The 18,331-nt window shown below is 37.0% G+C and overlaps 1 protein-coding gene and 1 pseudogene across 7 annotated transcripts in view; both read right to left on the reverse strand.

Moving 5' to 3' along the window:
• dop (microtubule-associated serine/threonine (MAST) protein kinase dop) overlaps positions 1–18,331 on the reverse strand; it is a 677,535-nt gene that overhangs the window by 474,395 nt on the left and 184,809 nt on the right. For all 7 annotated transcript variants that reach the window (XM_090390876.1, XM_090390874.1, XM_090390878.1 and 4 more), the window contains one exon: positions 15,643–15,709. In XM_090390876.1, coding sequence (XP_090247002.1) covers positions 15,643–15,709 — 67 coding nt within the window. The remainder of the gene's footprint in view (positions 1–15,642; positions 15,710–18,331) is intronic.
• On the reverse strand, positions 17,611–17,766 carry LOC150108593 (U2 spliceosomal RNA; annotated as a pseudogene).

An 18,331-nucleotide genomic window follows, 5' to 3' on the forward strand; every position in this document is an offset into this window, starting at 1 on the left:
CCCACCCAACATAGCTAAGGCTAGTCAAAAGCAGAGGGCACCAATCATAGGACTTTAGGCTTTCAGGTGAATCTTTTCCACTTAGTGTTTGTACTGATTTGTGTGCTTTTTCAATTTTAATAGTTTCCTTGACAATGTCTTAATGATTGAAATGAAATATAGGAATGATTAAATAGATGCTTAATTATTTATGTTTTTAATAAACCCCATAATGACTTACCAGTTGGAGGATATGCAGACTGAACTACAGGGTGTCCAAAAAAGAACCCCAGGGTTCTCAATGAAATTTATTTTATGATATTTTGAAGCAGAAATGTATGTAGCATATATTATCAAAGTACAGTGTCACAAGTTTGATTATCTGTTAGTGTGCACTATTTACAGCCCTACAGACATCAAAATGGAATTGCACCTCAGACCACAGTCAGGTAAGCATATCCAGAAGAATTGCTTCTATGGGTGCTGTTATTTTATGGTACAAGTGAGCAAGGGACTGGACTTTTTCTTGATATACAATGTCCTTTATGTAGCCACAAAAGAAGAAATCCATTGGAGTCAAATTGGAACTGCACAGTGGCCAAGCAATGAGACCTCCTCTGTCTATCGATTTTTCTGGGAATTGATTGTTTAGCACAATACACACAATCACTGCATGATGTTGTGGGGCTCCATCCTGTTTGAAAATGAGGCCCTCCACATTCTCAATCTGGGGAAACAAAGTTCTCTAGCACATCCAGGTATGCCACACTCGTAATCACCTCCTCATGGAAAAAAAATGGCTCAACAATATGATCATGTACGATGATGTACCAGACATTGATTTTTCAGACTGCTATGGATGAACTCCACCAGTTGATGCAGATTTTCTGATCTCCATATCTGACAATTATGGTGATTCACAACTCCATGCATGTGAAATTTTGTCTCATCAGAAAATAAAAAAACTCTGGAGGTAGTCGTCGTGTTTAGCAATGAGGTCTAACATGGTCACAAACTGAACTCTTCGTGTCCTATCAGTAGGCCGGATGTGATGAACAAGAGCTGCAGTTTATAAGCATGAAGTTTCAATCTCTTGTGAACAACGTCACACACTGTGCTTTTTTGTAATGTTTAATTGATATAATCTAATTGGAGTCTTAACAAATTCATTTGGAAGAAAATTGTCAATAGAAAGTTAGTAATGATGTAGCTTTTTCATGTAGTTCTATCATAATATCCTGCACAACCCATGAGGGTACATATCAGAAATTTGATGATAATATATTCTTCTTCTTCTGCAGCTTGTCCCACTTAAGTGGGATCACGTTTTGGGTGAGTCTCCTCCATATCCTCCTGTCTTGGGCTGTAACCACATCCAAAGTCTTCATCCTCAAGTCCTCCTCCTCTACCAGCTCCCTCCATCTCTTCTTTGGCCACCCGCGCTTCCTTCTCCCCAGACATCTGCATGACTTTCTTCCCACATATTCGTCCTCCCTCCTCATCACATAATGGAAACCATCTCAAACTTGCCTCCTGAATCTTCGCTCCTAAGTTCGTAACTTTTACTATTCCCCTCACATAGTCATTTCTCAGATGATTATTGCTGGTCACACCACACATCCATCTAAGCATCCTCATCTCGGCTACCTCCATCCTGCTGATGTTATTTTTCCTCAGGGCCGCAGTTTCCATAGCATACATCATAGATGGTCTCACTACTGTCCTATAGATTTTGCCTTTTAGATTGATCAGCACCATCTTATCACACAGCACTCCAGTCATCTCTCTCCAGTTCCTCTATCCTGCATCCCACTTCCTTCTCAGCCTCTCCATCCTCTTCCACTGTTGAACCTAAGTATCTAAAGTCCCTAACCTTCCTGATGACATTTCCTTCCAACTCCAGATCCATCTCCTGGCTGCCATCCACTTTGCAACATATACACTGTCTTACTTTTGCTCAGTCTTACCTCTCTCTCTCTCTCTTCCAGTACTTTCTTCCATCGTTCCTGCCACTTCTTCTCTTGATTCTGCACACAGAAAGATGTCATCTGCATACAACATTGTCCAAGGCACGTCTTCTCTCACCTCCTTCATCACCACCTCCATCACAATATTAAACAGGAATGGACTTAATGCTGACCCTTGATGCAAGCCCACTGTCACTTGAAAACTTTCTGTCTGTCCCAAGCAGGTCCGAACTCGTCTTCACATTTCTGTACATCTCCTGCACCAAACTGACATATTTCTCCAGTACCTTCTTCTCCCCTCAGACACCTCCAGACTTCTTGCCTTGGCACTCTATCATAAGCTTTCTCCAGATCACTAAACACCAGATGTAGCTTCCCTTGTTTCTCTTGAAACTTTTCCATCATCTGCCGTAACCCAAAGATAGCGTCTGTCATTGATTGACCAGGCATGAAGCCAAACTTTTCAATCTCCACCACCTCCTTCCTCAATCTTCCATCAAGAATCCTTTCTAGGATTTTCATTGTGTGGGACATCAACCTTATTCTCCGTAATTCTTACAGTCTTGTGCATCCTCTTAACCCTTGTAGGGGGACACAAGAGTACTTTCCCTCCACTCCTCGGGTATATTTTCCTGTATTATGTATTATTATGAACAAATTATTTATGATAAAATATTCAAAAAATCTAAGGAAAGCAAACAACTCTAAAAACAAAGCCTTGTGTGATAGGATTTTTGGGGATTGAAGATTTGGATTCAGAAATGCAAAATACAATATAACCACCAAATTAATGTCAGTCACACATATTTCAATTTGTTGAAGAGTGTTATTATAAAACTAATTGATTATTATATTAACATTAACTAGGAATCAAAATTACAATTATCATCATAATCATCAGAGACCTCCAAGGTATTAAGGAGTTATCAAGGTAATCCATGAATCACCCAGCCACCAACCAGTTGTCTTTCCCATTCTACATTCAAGCTAGATTCGTTCACTTCAACAGTAAAACTATTCTACTCACAACTCTGTGAGATAAAAATCTAGCTCCCTCCTTTCTTAATTGCACACAAATTTAACTTCTACAGATGCCCCTTTGTCCTCTCACTATCTTCCATATCATGAACAATTTCCTCTACAGATATACACACTTTCAGAAGTTCATAGTCTTTTATCATATCCATATTTCTCTTGTGTACCAGTGTCTGCTGTCCACATACTCTCTGTCAGTCCTTATAATCTCTATTCCATAATCCCAATATCACCTTTATGGCTTCCTCTTTGCAACCTTCTCACAAGTTCCTTTATCACTTTGGATACCAAGAGGTCAAATTTGTGCACATTAGTCCAGGGGCAGTGAAATCAATCCTTGTAAAGAAAAAAATGGCTTCCTTGTCCTTAAGGGTCTGTGTTTGTTTTAACATTGTAATTATCTTCGGAGTTGTATTTACAATTTTTGGTAGTTGATCTTTGAACTTCGTTTCTATTCACCATAATTCCAAGCACTCTAGCTGCATCAATTTCTCCAAAGTACATAACTTTACACTTACTAACATTCAATTGATATCCATTATCATTTGACCACACTTCCAGCCTACTCAAATCATTCTGTAAGTGCTATATATTGGTAGCTTCCTTGACTGCCTGTCTATTTTTGCATCATCAGGAAATGTCTCAACTTCTCCTGTCATGTACTTACCAGTATCTTTAATATGCTGCAAAACTTTGCAGGAATACATTGTGTCATGAGGATTAGCCTCTATATACAAGTAGACCAGTCGTGAAGTTACTTCACTCACAAACTCTGTTTGCTTACACTCGGATAAAGGATGAAACTAAGAATATAATTTCTTGGTATCTTATAGTATAACCAAGTGAAAAAACTTTCAACACTGCTTATACATGACCACAGCCTATCAGACTGTACCAAATTGTTCCTTCCAATATCCTTTCACTGATTATGGTTATAATTTCAGCAAATTTTTTTAAATATAATGACATTTATATGGGCCAGAACATTAGAGGTCAACTTGCTGAACTATTCCTTACCCAAATGGAAACAATTATTATCATCATCCCTCCTCCTTGGTATTTCATACATGCAACTATAATGTCCTATGTATAAGCAACAGGAATGCTATACAAAAACTAATTGTTTCTTTAAATACTTGTAGCCATAGACTAAAATTCTTCATTGAATATGGAGAAGATAAATCTGTAAAGTTTCTAAATTTGACTCTCATCACATTTAACCATTATATTAATACTAAGGTATACCATAAACCTACCAGCATTTGGGAAACCATTTACATTTCTTCTTATATCACCTTAATATATCAAAAAGATCAGTCATTTTATAACAAAGTTCATTAATGCTTACAAAAAATAATCTTCTACCACCAGTGCTCTAAATCAAGAAATCTCATACTTAAAAACATCTTTTTCACAAACACTCTTGGCATCTAATAGAACATGCTGTTTACGTAGCTAACCAGAAATCACATGCCTTATTCTCAAAGCAGCTTATCCAAATCCTATTCCATTTTAAAATTTCCATATATTCAATATATTCATAATATTCTCAAAGCCAACAAACACTTCTGCAAATATACAAATTACAGAAGTGCCTTCATTACAATTAACAGACTACATTTACTACAATATAAAACCTCAATATCTCAGACCAGTATTTTGCTATGGCACAATGCTGTTTATAAGTTTAAAGTATGATGAAATATCTGCTGCACTGGATCCAGTATTCACTGTTTAAAGTCTCACTTAATGGAACATTACTAACACTGCAATATCCTCATATCAGAATTTTTACATCCTAACACTAAAAAGAAATCATACAAAAACAGAATCAATAATAACAAAAATCCCGCCACTGAAATATCACTGTATGTAATACAATGTAAACATATCCCTGAAAGAGATAAAGTTACCATCATTGATTTCCTAGATAATGAAACCAAATTACATTGTTTTGAATCTCTAGCGATAAGAACTAATCAAGATTTTATAAGTACAAAGACACTACTTCCTTGGCAATTAAACAAAACAAATTATTCGCCATTAATCTCAAACTTCTTGTTACTCTCGAACCAACTGAACTACTCTTAATTACATAATCTTAAATATGCTGCAGTTGATGGTCAGTGTTGCATTATTATCTGATGGTGATTCTCATGAAATGGCCAGCACTATTGTTATTCTATTGGTTCTATATATATTTCACTAGTTTTTTCTCCTTTTTTGGTCTTCAATTCTTGTTTTTAAAACATATTTTACTTCTCAAAATTTATGGTCTGTATAGTCACCACAATATGAGGAACAAACAGCCATGGCACCCACCTTAATAAGATGTAGGACCTCCTTTCACTGTGATGACTGCATGAATCCTACGGGGCATACTTTCCACAAGCATACAATAGTAATCAATGAGAATTTTGGACCATTCTTCCTGTAGGCATGCAATGAGGTCCTGGACTGTTGTGGGGCAGATGCCTCTTGATCCCACTCAACACTCCAGTTCATCCCACAGATGTTCAGTGGGGCTAAGATCAGGGCTCTGTGGAGGCCAGTCAAGTGTAGTGATGCTCATGTCCACAAACCATGCAGTTACAGTAGCAGTCTCATGACAGGGTGCATAGGACTGCTACTCTAGTCTATTTCAACAAGACAATGACAAGATGCAATGTCTTGTTGAAATAGACAATGGTCAGTTAGGTAGAAATTCCACTAAGTAGGAAGCACTGCACTCTTCAGAATGTTCAGATAGCTCTTGGGGTTCATTGTATCACAAACAGAGGGTCTGAGGCAAAAGTGAGAAAAAGAGGACCATACCATCACACCACCACCACCTCCAAATTTCATAGTTGGGGTTAGGCACTCTGTTAAGAGACATTCACCATGCATCCACCACACCCATCCATCTGCTCGATACAGAGCATAGCATGACTAGTCACTCCACAATTCAAGCTTTCCACGCTTCCACATCCCACTGCACATACTCTTTACACCACTGAAAATGATGCTGCATGTCTGTTTGGGAATGTGAGACTTGTATATTACAGTCTTACCATGGAAATCCATGTTGTGAGCCTCGGTTCTGAATGTTTTTGTGCAGATTCATGTTCCAGTTTTGACACCCAGAACTCTGCATTCAATGTGTTGGGCAAAAATGGTGGTCTTTTTATTATTCTTCATGGCACCCTATGGTCACGTTCGGAGAGTGTGGTGGTCATCCACTGCAGTGATGACCACCACACTCTCCTCCACACTCTGCAGTTGACTCCCTGCACTTCCAACTCAGTATATTATCACTGATTGTTGACCTTGTATGGCCCAATTTGTCAATAATTTGCCGAACAGATAGGCTTGCAACACAGCATCCTATCACAATGCCTCTTTCAAACTCCATCAGCTCCCCCTTTGACAGCCATTTCACCTGGACACAGTTGCACTGACTTGGGAACATCATATTCCTCCAAATTATAATGGCTATAAACACGTGACTCATTACATGGTATGCACCTTGCCCGTGAGGGTATCCACTGCTTTCTTTCCAACCTGTGTGTGTGTGTGTGTGTGTGTGTAATGATAGATAGATTGACACAGTATGGATGTCACGTCACTCAGTGCATCAAGTTTGTTGGTGCACTAAGTGCAACATTCATATTAAATGCTATCCAATAAAAACACAAATACTGCTCAAGAAATGTCAGAAATAGTATTTGTTCAGTATTAAATATGGTCAAGTATTAACTACCATCAAAACTACTTTGACACAATTTTTTGCAACATTCATACTCTAGCCACCTGATAATATACACAAACACAAACTAGAGCACATCACATCAACTGCAAATGTGAAGAAATCAGGTCTCTCAGAATATGCTTAGAATACTACATGCAGAAATTTGGATCATAACCAACATGCTTCATCTTCAGTAATGACCATCCATTTTCTGAAGAAGTTCCAATAAAAAGAAACTACAGATCACTTAACCAAAATGTATTAAATTGAAACTTATCTGGTCATTCACCTCAATTACATTACATTCTATGATGGTAGTTAATACTAATAGTTAGCTAGAACATGAAGGACTTACAAAAAATGGTATAATCCACAAAACATCAAATCCTTTGAAGGATTAAGTCCCTTCACAAAAGCAATTATCTTTTGGAATACTTATGCAAAAACAGTTGTGAAACCTTACTTCAGCATTTGATCAGAACAGAAACAATGGACTGAAATTATCCCTATATACTGGTATTATAAGTACACATTTTCCTTGTTTTGTCTCCCACTTTCTCTTCTACTCATTTAATTTGAAAATCATACTGAAGATGCCCTTGATACTATGGTAAAAATTCTGTACTAAATAAAAAATATTACATCAGTATTAAATCCATAGTAAGTTATTTATCTAGTTATGGCTTGCCTTCTCATTTGTCACATACTTTCAAAGTTTATAGAGCTAATTTCTAGTCAATGTAACTATTATGGTAAATTTTTAGTTAAACATGCTAAATGGATAAACCAGATTAGATTTTCTGAAATGATGTAGGGCAGTCAAAGTAATGCCTACTTGTTACAGGATAAAAAATCTTTCAGTCTCCAAGAGCTCATCAAATGTATACATGGACTAGTAGATCATTACTTATCATACAGCTATGTATGATAAGTAATGCAGAATTTAGAAGCAAAAAAAAAAAAAAAAATACTTAGTTTGTTAAATAAGGACATTAAGTCTGTTCAAGATGGATTAGTTGCAATCCTGACTGTTAGTTCTTTTTTCATCTGTGTGGAATCCAAGTAAGGCAGTAATTAATATTTTAGGTAGACCTCTCTACAGAGGAAATAAATGCTCTGCCTAAAGGTTTGGATTTTGCCATAACTACAAACATTGTTCCTGTAATGGATATTTTTCTGGTAGTAGATGTTTCTCAGATACAGCAAACTGCCTTCATTTTTGAATTACACAAAGTCTTTTCAAGTCCAAGATTCCTTCCATAAATGTGTCTTACCTAGAAATGAAGGCCTTATTCTCTTTAAGGAGAAACACTAATTTTGTAATTTGTAAGGCTCACAAAGGGAAATCATTAGTGGTTCAAGATCAAATTGAGTATTACAGAAAACTAACAATAATTCCATGCGACTATTATACATATTATTCTCTTGTTATTGATCCTACAATAGCCAAATTAAGAAATTAAACCCTCACTGACAGTGTCTCTTGCTGGGATGAGGAAAATGAAACTTAAAACCTATCATGGACATTCTCCTTAACTGTATGGACTTCCTAAGATGCACAAAGCAAATATTCTGTTACATCCTCTCATAGATTTCATTGGCTCTCTTGCTAGAAAATTGCAAAACACCTTTCTAAATTACTTTCAACATTCATGGGAAATTCCTGTCATTTATTAAGAACAGTTCTCCTTTCAAAGAAAAGATATCAGAGCTTTGTCTTTGCCTGGTGATCTTTCATTCAGCTTAGATATTGTGTCTTTATTCACTAGTGAAACTGAGGAAGTGAAAGAATGCAAGAATGTAGAAGCGAAAGTTAGCAAAAAGAAGAATGTAGAAACAAAAGTTAGCAAGAGCAAGAATGTAGAAGAGAGAGACAGAAGAGAGAGTAAACGTGTTGAATGAAATAATAGTATGATTGATGTAAAGAATGAAGAGTTGGCTGCAATGAGGGAGATAGCTTTGTTGCACAGAATGATACATAGGGTGAAGCAGCAGCTGCACCAATGCCAAAAATGTCTAGAGAGTGGATCACCTGATAACAAAAAGAAAGAAGTGTGACAAGAAAAATGAGGACATGACCGAGAGAAAGAAAAATTAAGGAACAAAAATTAATGATGTTAGTGAGCCTATTAGAGCACAAACGGTTAGGGCGAAAGAAATGATCGTAGTGGCTGGAATGAATGATTTAAAAGGAGAAAAGTATGGCATGAGAGAAGATATGAAAGATTTACTGGAAGTAGCAAAAGAAAAGAGTGAGAGAGTTAAGATAGCGAGTTTGTTGTCGTGGTATGAGAGAGTAGAGCTGAGAAGGAGGGCCATAATAGCAAATGACTTGATGCGTAGGTTATGCAAGAGGAGTGGTGTGGAGTTTGTGGATGTGTGGAGTGAGTTTGATGGGAGAAAATACTTTTTTTTTTACAAGGATGGTTTGGTTTGCATCTGAATGGATTTGGTGTTTGGAGAGTGGAAAATGTGTTGAATGTTGTTGAAATGTTGTTGAATGAAGTAAAAGTTGAAGTGCAGAATCAAGGAGAGCTTTGGGGGAAGGGGGGGGGAGGTGTTGAGTGAATATGCAGACATCATTGAGGCAGTTGGGTGTAAGGATGTGTATAATATACCTAAGTTAGTACCACTGGTAACAACCCAGAATGGGATAAATTGTCAAGATAGGACTGGGCCTAGGTGACTTTTGCACTTTATGTACACTAATGCAAGGAGCATCAGAAACAAGCATGAGAAATTTTTTGGCATTGGTTAGTACATCCTGGCCAAAGGTTATTGGTGTTGGTGAGACATGGCTAACAGATATAGTTAATGGGATAGAATGTGAGGGGGTATAGTGTGTTCAGGAAGGATAGGGAGGAGAAGTGTTATTGATGATAGCTGATAAACTGCAACCAAAGAGAATAGAAGTTTGACGATAGGACAGTGAACATAGCCCATTTGAGGCTATCTGGTGTGAGATTGAGGCCAGCAGAACAAAATATACAGTTGAATGCTGCTATAGACCAGGGAATAGAAAATATAATGGTGATAGTATGCATTGCCAAACAGACTCAATGAGCGGAAGACAAGTAATTATTATGGGGGATTTCAACTATGGTAACACTGATTGGAAGGAAGAGAGGACACTTGGGAGGAAGGAATTGGATTTTATGCAGTTACTAATGGATTATTACCTGAGACAGCATGTAATGGAATATACTAGGGGTTCGAGAATGCTCGATCTAGTAATTGCATTTGAGAATTTGTCTTCTATAACGAATATGACTACTTTTTACATGTGAAATTTTCAGTTAAGATGGGTTATTGGAATTACAGGGCTGGTAAGTATGACAAGCTGAGGAGATTGCTTGGATTGGTGCCATGGCATTTAAAACTTCAAGGGCTGGGAATGTTGATAGTGTGGGAAGTGGTAAAGGAGTGTTTGAGGGAGGTAAAGGCAGACTGCATACCTAGAATCAGAAGTCTATATCAAGTGGGAGTTAAATGAATAAATAACACCATCAGCCTGGAGCTGGGGGAAAAAAAATAAAAAAATAAAAATAAAAATAGTGGAGGGAATTTAAGGAGAATGACCACAGGCACATGAACAGTACAAGGCACAGGCCAGAAGGGTAACTAGTGTGGTAAGAAGGGCAAAAGCAAATTATAAAAGGGAGTTAGCAAGGCAGGCTAAAGAGAATCCCAAACAGTTCTTTCGATATGCTGCAAGTGAAAGAAAGAATGTATACGACAGAATAATTTTAAGGAAAGCCAATGGTAGGGAGGTGACTGAATCAGTCAAAATAGAATTACTAAGTGAACACTGCAGGATATATCATCCAGGTGGTGATACTGCAGGAATGAGGGAACCGATGGCTTATACAGAAACTGAGATAAATGAAATGGAGGTGAATAGCATATTACAGAACCTTAACGTGAATACAGCTGTAGTATTGGATGGTATAGCAGCTCGAGTTTTACATGAAACGGCAAAAGAATTGTCAGAATTGTTTTATCCAAGTCTCAGCTCTGGGTTAGTCCTGAGGGGGGTGGAAAGAGGGGAAAATAGTTCCATTGCATAAAGGAGGCTCCAAGACTGATGTAGCAAATTACCAACCGATCAGCATATCAGGAGTCGTCGTCAAAGTATTGGAGAAGGTGGTCAAGAGCAAAATACAGGAATGGATAGATGGAAATGGGATACTGTACTGGGGGAGGCAGCATGGTTTTGTGAAGGGTAGATCATGGCTTTATAAAACAGTGATGGCTGAGTTGGATAAATGTAATGGGTTTACAGTGATACTGCTGGACTTTGGAAAAGCCTTTGATAGGATATCACATGGGGATGGATCTAGGGCTGGTGAGGTGGATAGGAGGGTGATTGATGGAGAGATATCAGAAAGTAGTTTATTCAAGAGTAGAGTCCCAAAGAAGACATGTGATTAGTGCTGTGCTACAGGGTTCTGTTCTTGGACTGCTACTATTTAATTTGTACATTATAGGAAACTATTTGAGAGAAACTGTTCAGTTGTTTGCTGATGATGCAAGGTTCAGTAGAGCAATAGTTAAGCCAGATGATGTCAAAAATTCAAGTTGATTTGGATAGATTGGCAGACTGGGCAAAGGAGAATCGATGTCAGTTTAATGTGGCAAAGTGTAAGGTTATGCATTTTGGGGTGAAAAGATTTCACCCCTGGAGTACGGTTTCACATTGTTGGAACCGTACTCCAGGAAATTGATAAAGCCAGAGACTTGGGATTGTTAGTGGACAGGAAAAGTGGCTAAAGCAGCTCATCAGATCACTTGGTTACTGAAGAATACTTTGATGAGCAGAGATAAATAGGCTATTGTTACTCTTTATTGAGCCTTGATAAGACCCCATCTTGACTACTGTGCACAGATCTGGGTGCCTGGGTTTCTTGGTGATTGGGAGGAGGTGGAGAGGAGCCAGAGGTGAGTGACCAAGATGGTGGCAGGTCTATGGAATGAACCTTACAAGAACAGATTGAAGATCTGTGGGTTACAGAAACTGATTGATAGGTGGAAAAGAGGGTGATATGATTGAGACATTCAAAGTACCGAGGGGTTTTTACAAGATTAATTCAGAGGACATTTTTCCAAACAGGTGTGGTGGTGGGAGAGTTAATGGCCATCCATGGAAACTGAGTAAGAGTGTGGTTAGCAAGGGTGTTAGAACTAGGTTTTTTTGCTTGAAAGTGGTGAATTAGCAGAATAAGTTGCCAGAGAGTCTGTTGTGGTGCCATGACTGTGAATGAGTTCAAAGCAAAGTATGATAGATACTGTGCAAATTATGAATAGCTCCTGACATGATGTTTAGGGGTATTCATAATTTGCACAGTATCTATCATACTTTGCTTTGAACTCATTCACAGTCATGGTACCACAACAGGCTCCCTTGATGAGCCTAAGGATTCCTTGGAGTTGTCCGTAATAATAATAATTCACTCTGGCTACATTACGTATGAAAATAAGCTTTACCAGCAAATTAAGGGTACAACCATGGGTAGTAATCTTTCTCAACAAATGATAACTATGTCATTGAACGATTCGTACAATTTGTACCATCATTATTTGCCAGCCTGGCTGGCCGAGTGGTTAGCGTATCCGTTCTCCAGCCAAAAGGCTGCGGGTTCGAATCCCGTCATGGGTATGGATGTTTGTGATCGTCTGTCTAGCGGTTGTGATCGGCGGTGGATGGCATTGGTGGAGACAGAGCTGTAGAGTAGGTGCCCTCCCTCGATGAGTCTTTGGACTCCCTGGAGGTATCAAATAATAATAATAATTAATGGTACATTAGTGATACTTTCTCCTTTTCCCTCAGCCAGACAGGTCTACATTTCTCCACGTTTAGAAAGAAAAACCCATTATATTCTTCACATAGACTTTATATTCATGCTATTTCACATCATTATCCTTGTCAAAAATCTGGAACTGTTAAGAATGGTATGTTGAGCTCACTCTCAACGCTCTACTGAAGTGATGTCTCAGGAAATAAATAAATTGCATCAGGTCGACATTTCTTGCTAATAGCTTCAATAAGTCTTATGTCAACAAGGTTATTAAGAACTATAGTGTTTCCTTTATGGTCTCCTAATAAGTGGTACATTGCATCACCATTCCTCGTGTTAAACTTGTCTCTGAAGGAATAGCCAAACTGCTTAATCTGGTTGTCCATCAGGCGTCCTATTAACAAGAATTATTAACAAGATTTCTGCTTTTTAGGCTCTGTAAAAGATAAATAAACTTCCACCTTTAGCACACCCAAGTCTATCAAATTCCATGGCAGTGTGGCACATCATATTTAGGCCAAAACTGGTAGATCAGCAATTATTCTCATAATGAACACCTCGATTACATTAGATTGCATAAGTTGGAATTGTGGGGACTAGCAGAACATGCCATCTCCATGAAATATAGAATCCTTTGGAGGAAGATTACAGTCATTCACAAAAGTAATTATCTTTTGGAATACTTATAGAAAGAGAGTTGTGAAACCTTGTTTCAGCATTCAAACATAAACAGAAACAATGGACTGAAATTATCCCTATTATGGGACATAGTGCTTCAGCATTTTTTTTTTTTTTTTGTAAATTAATTAATTCTTTTTTTCTTGCTTAATTTCATACACTTAGAACCTTAATATAATTTAGGCAATGCAACTTTATATCAAGTATATATATAGCTATGTGTTTTCATTATTGAGTCTTCCAGTTTCTCTTGATTTTCCTCTACTTGTTTTAACCAGAAACAAGTTCTCTAATTATGGCTTGCATTCCCATTCATCATGTAATGTCAGAAAATCTGTATTCTTTCAAGTCATTCTTCAGTTCTGGGAACAACCAAAAGTTGCAAGTGTCTGGTGAATACATAGGATGTTCCAATTTTTATAACTGATTTTTTAGCAAGAAACTTGAACAGCTATTACATCATGTACAAGAGCATTGTCATGATAAATCATCTGCCTGTACAGCCGCAATTCAGGTCTTCTTACAAAGAGCTTCACATAACCTAGGCAGCACTTCTAAAAAAGTTCACTGTTTGTCCTTATTTAAAGAATTCAATGTGGACTATGCCTTTATGACTGAAAAAAACAAACATGCAATATCTTGATCTGTGATCATGATATTTGTGCCTTTTTCAGTCTTGATGATGTTTTCTATTGCATGCTTTGGTTTTGTTTTAGGGCCAAACTGAAAGCAAGTTTCATCACTAGTAATAACTACCAAGAACAGCCAACTGTAAAAAAAAATCAGAACAAATGTGAAGCTGCAGCCGCTTTTGATTTTTCGCTCACAAATTTACAGAACCATCTTGGCAAAAATTTCTCAAATTCCAAAATCATCTTCCACTAAAAATCAAAATCTTCCTCACTTAATCCTGTTGAACTGAAGTAATCCATACTCTTTTCATGTGAGTTTGTAGTTACCCAGTTCCATCATCCCTCATATCATTCCATCCCTCTTTGAATCTCTTACACCGTCAAATAAACTAGACTTTTTCACGGCATCACCACCATAAACAACTCATAATATGTTTTTAGTTTCAATTGCACTTTTGCCAAACTTTGCACTAAACCTGATGTTCTAAATTCCATTCACTCATTTTTTTGCTGAAAGCAATAAATATGCATGTGCAAACTCTACCACAGCTTGTCAAGTACTGACCTGAATGTTTTGATATGACTAAAGGTAAATAACATAGACATGTCTAATCATGAACAGTTGCACTGTTCTGCTTGACTTGCCATACGCACAACAGTACAAGGGTATTCCAGGAATTTAATTGCCACATCTTGTATGCACACATCAACCCACACACGCAGTGATCTCTCAATTATATAACCTTCAATGGGTAATGTGTCAACTGACTTCTGATTCAGCACCATGTAATTGTACCTTCAGTTATCAACCCTTCAATCATCCAATCAGCAAACTACTCACTGTGGTTAGAAAGTTAAGGGATTACTGTATATGCAGTCAACTCTCACTATAGAAAACACTACTAACTTTGTTTGCTCAAACTTGGATAAAGGATTAAACTAAATTTATTATATGCTATAACACACTGTTGAAAATTCCTGACCAAGACCCCCATAGTTACAATACCATGCTAAAATTCACGAGCATAAATAAATAAATAAAATAAAAAATAAACAAAAAAAAAAAAAAAAAATATATATATATATATATATATATATATATATAGAAAGTTTTTTTACCTTGGGTTTACAAGGAAGCAAAACAATGATTTGCATGTGAAATATATTCACGTACGTACTTATATATATAAGCTAATGATTTCATATCACTGGCCTTAGTATGTATCCCATAATGCAAAGCACACTCCCTTTTTTTTTTTGTATATGTGACTTCTGCATTACTTCAACCTTGGTATCTCTCACAGGTCTGGCTCCCACTGATGAGACTTCAATAAAGGTCAAAACTGGTCCGGGTAGTGGCCCGTTCCATTATGAATAGCATCATACATGCCTGAAAGGGGGGGGGAAGCTTTGCATTATGGGATACATATTAAGGCAAGTGACATGAAGTCATTAGCCTCTATATACAAGCAGCTCAGACATGAATATTTCACATGCAGAACATTGTGTTGCTTCCTTGGGGAAAAAGGATTAAAACCAAGTATATAATTTCTTGGTATCTTTAACATATATATAAAAATGTTCATAAAGTGAATCTATGAAACATATAATCAGCCAAATCACTTTAAAAAAATTAAAGAATCAACTTGTACATGTATGCATGCATACTTAGACATGCACCCCCCCCACACACACACACACCATGTGGAGCAATGGGAAAATTATCCTCCAAGTATGGTCATATTACGAGTAAAATACAGATCCATGCACATCAATAACAATACTGCTAAACAATCAACGTCTACAACATATGTCAAAAGTCACAATACCTTTTAAGTGATATACATGCAAAATGTTGGCTTGGAGACATGTTTCTGGGACTCTCTAGAGAACTTCCTGAAAATTAGGGAGAGAAAAAAAAACATTAGCCATACACAAAACTTTGAAAGTTAAGATGATAATAATAATAATACCTCAGGCCAGTAACTGAAATCAGTGGCATGCATACAAGGAGAGCAGCAGATGACATTGAGAAAAATACTGAGATCCATAACTGGATCTGCATAATCAGAATTATTCAAGCAAATTTCACAATAGGCATATGCAGAGACAGTAAATATCCATTTTAAAATTATTCAGAAGGCATACATATAAATTCAGCAATCAGGTGTTCCCCTCATTCAAAAATCAAATTACAGACCCCTCTCATATTTTTTGCATATAACACAATCATAAATCATTATCAATCAAGCATGGTAATCTACCATTTACCCGACCTTCAAAATGATACCACTTCAATTAACTGACCCTTGCATATCAACCGACTTCTGGCAGCACCACATAATTGTACTTCAATTATTCATACTCTATTTAAGATTGCCTTAGTGATGTGGTCAGATAAATGGTAAATTACTATAACTGGCTAATAGCACTTTTTTTTTAAATAAATAAAAAATTAAATTAAATTAAATCTTCCAAAACAGCATAAATAAGTACAGTCAGTACTTGACTTATGATGTATGCAATTTATGAATGCCATCCCACTGACAGTCACCTAATACCATAGCCCACAGACCAGGGTATTATTGCTGTCTACAAAGCATTATTTAAGAAGTGCAATTACTCAGGCTATTGTTGCTAAAGAGAGAGGGGGGGGGGAACCCTCAGACTTATGGAAAGAATATAATATCTTGCATGTACAAAGACTGTAGATGCAGCATGAAGTCAGGTGATAGAGTGAATGCTGTTCAGAAAAAGATGCTGAAGATATATGTTCCTATATTCATAGGATTCAACAAAGACAAAGCATTACCAGATGCTGGTGACAAGACAGCATTATCTCCTAAAGAGATGGAGATTGACAATGAAAATGTATAGCAACAGTTGGTAGACCCTTGGAAGAAAAACTCACAAATGACCTTATAGAGCTAGAAGCATAGATAGGTTGCACAAGATGAAAATGAGAGAAAAAACTAGAATATGAAGAAGCAGTGTCCCACAGAAAAAGTGGGACCATCCACAGATTATGTTTATGAGACAATTCGGTTGGAGGAAATGACCCAGAACAGAGAGATTAAGCAAAGTAGACAGAATGGTGCAAGCTGAAACTGCTTACTAAGGAAAAATTTATGCAGAAAAGAAAAGGCAAACTGTGCAGACTAAGTTGGATGTAATGTACAAATTTTTAAAAAGCCCACTCTTACTGTCACACCTCACCTCTGTAGATGGGTCTAGATCTTCCACAAGTTATGCATCTGGTGAACCATCCTCAGAGCACTTTGTTGTAATTCCTGATTTTGAAGAATTTGTTGTTAATAAACTATCCTTCTCCTGTCTCATCTGATGAATCATTCAATTCATAAAGCAGCAGCTTTTAAGAATTACTCTTGCTCCATGTGTTTCCAGCTGATTATTTTACTGTAAACAAACAGAGGCACTGTACTTCATGTTTCATCACAGTACAGCATGGTATTGAATACCACAATTTTATGTTATAATTTGGACACTGTATTAACTAAACAGACCTGCCATTTTAGTATTTAGTCATGTTAACTCGAAACATATGCTTAGGGTTCACATAGTGATTTCCAACTTAACAACTTTCTCAACTAACGACATAATTGTCGTAATGGTACCTTTATACGTTGAGACTAAGTGCATGAGTATACTGTTTTAAGTCTCTTCATACTTTTCTGACTGAAATCCACAATAAAAAATACATTTCACATCTCGACCCAGTACGCACGTGCGCGCGCATGCCATATATATATATATATATATATATATATATATATATATAAGGAAGATATTGTACAATACTATGAAACTCATAGCAAATGTGGAGTAAGTTCCAAGCACTTACCTTCTAAAAATCAGTTTAATATCTTTTGCTCCATATCAGATATTAAGCTGACAAGAACAGATACTACACTCTGATTAGGAGTTAATGTTAGGCCTCTTGCCCAACATCTAAGACTAGCCAACAGCACCCATAGAGGGTGCCCCTCATAGGACCTTAGTCTTAATTTATTATAATCTCACTGCTTCCACTAACTGTTTCTTCTGTGTTATTACAATTTTAACAGTGTATTCCCGAAGATGTCTCTATGACTGAGATGAAATACTAAAATGATTAAACCTGTTGTTTAATTATTTCTCTGTGCCATTATGATTTCATTAAAGTTTAGCATGAATAGCATATGGAGGAGGAGAAGAATCCAAGAGAAGGCAGGTGACTAGTGGTGTGCCACAGCACTCTGTGCTTAGACCACTGCTATTTAATTTGTATATAAATGATTTAGGAAATAATTTGAGGAGAGATATTCAGTTGTTTGCTGGTGATGGAAACTGGGATAGGGTAATAGTTAATTAAGGTGATGTAAAGAGCTTGAAGAATGATTTAAATAAGATGACAGTATGGACAAAATATAATGGATGTCAATTTAATGTGGAAAAGTGTCAAGTTATGAACTTCAAGATACAAAAATTACATGGTGTACCAAATTGAGAGAACTGTAT

Source organism: Typopeltis vanoorti, chromosome 3 (genome assembly GCF_054136105.1).
Source record: "Typopeltis vanoorti isolate ZY-2024b chromosome 3, IOZ_Tvanoo_1.0, whole genome shotgun sequence".
Classification (NCBI taxonomy): domain Eukaryota; kingdom Metazoa; phylum Arthropoda; class Arachnida; order Uropygi; family Thelyphonidae; genus Typopeltis; species Typopeltis vanoorti.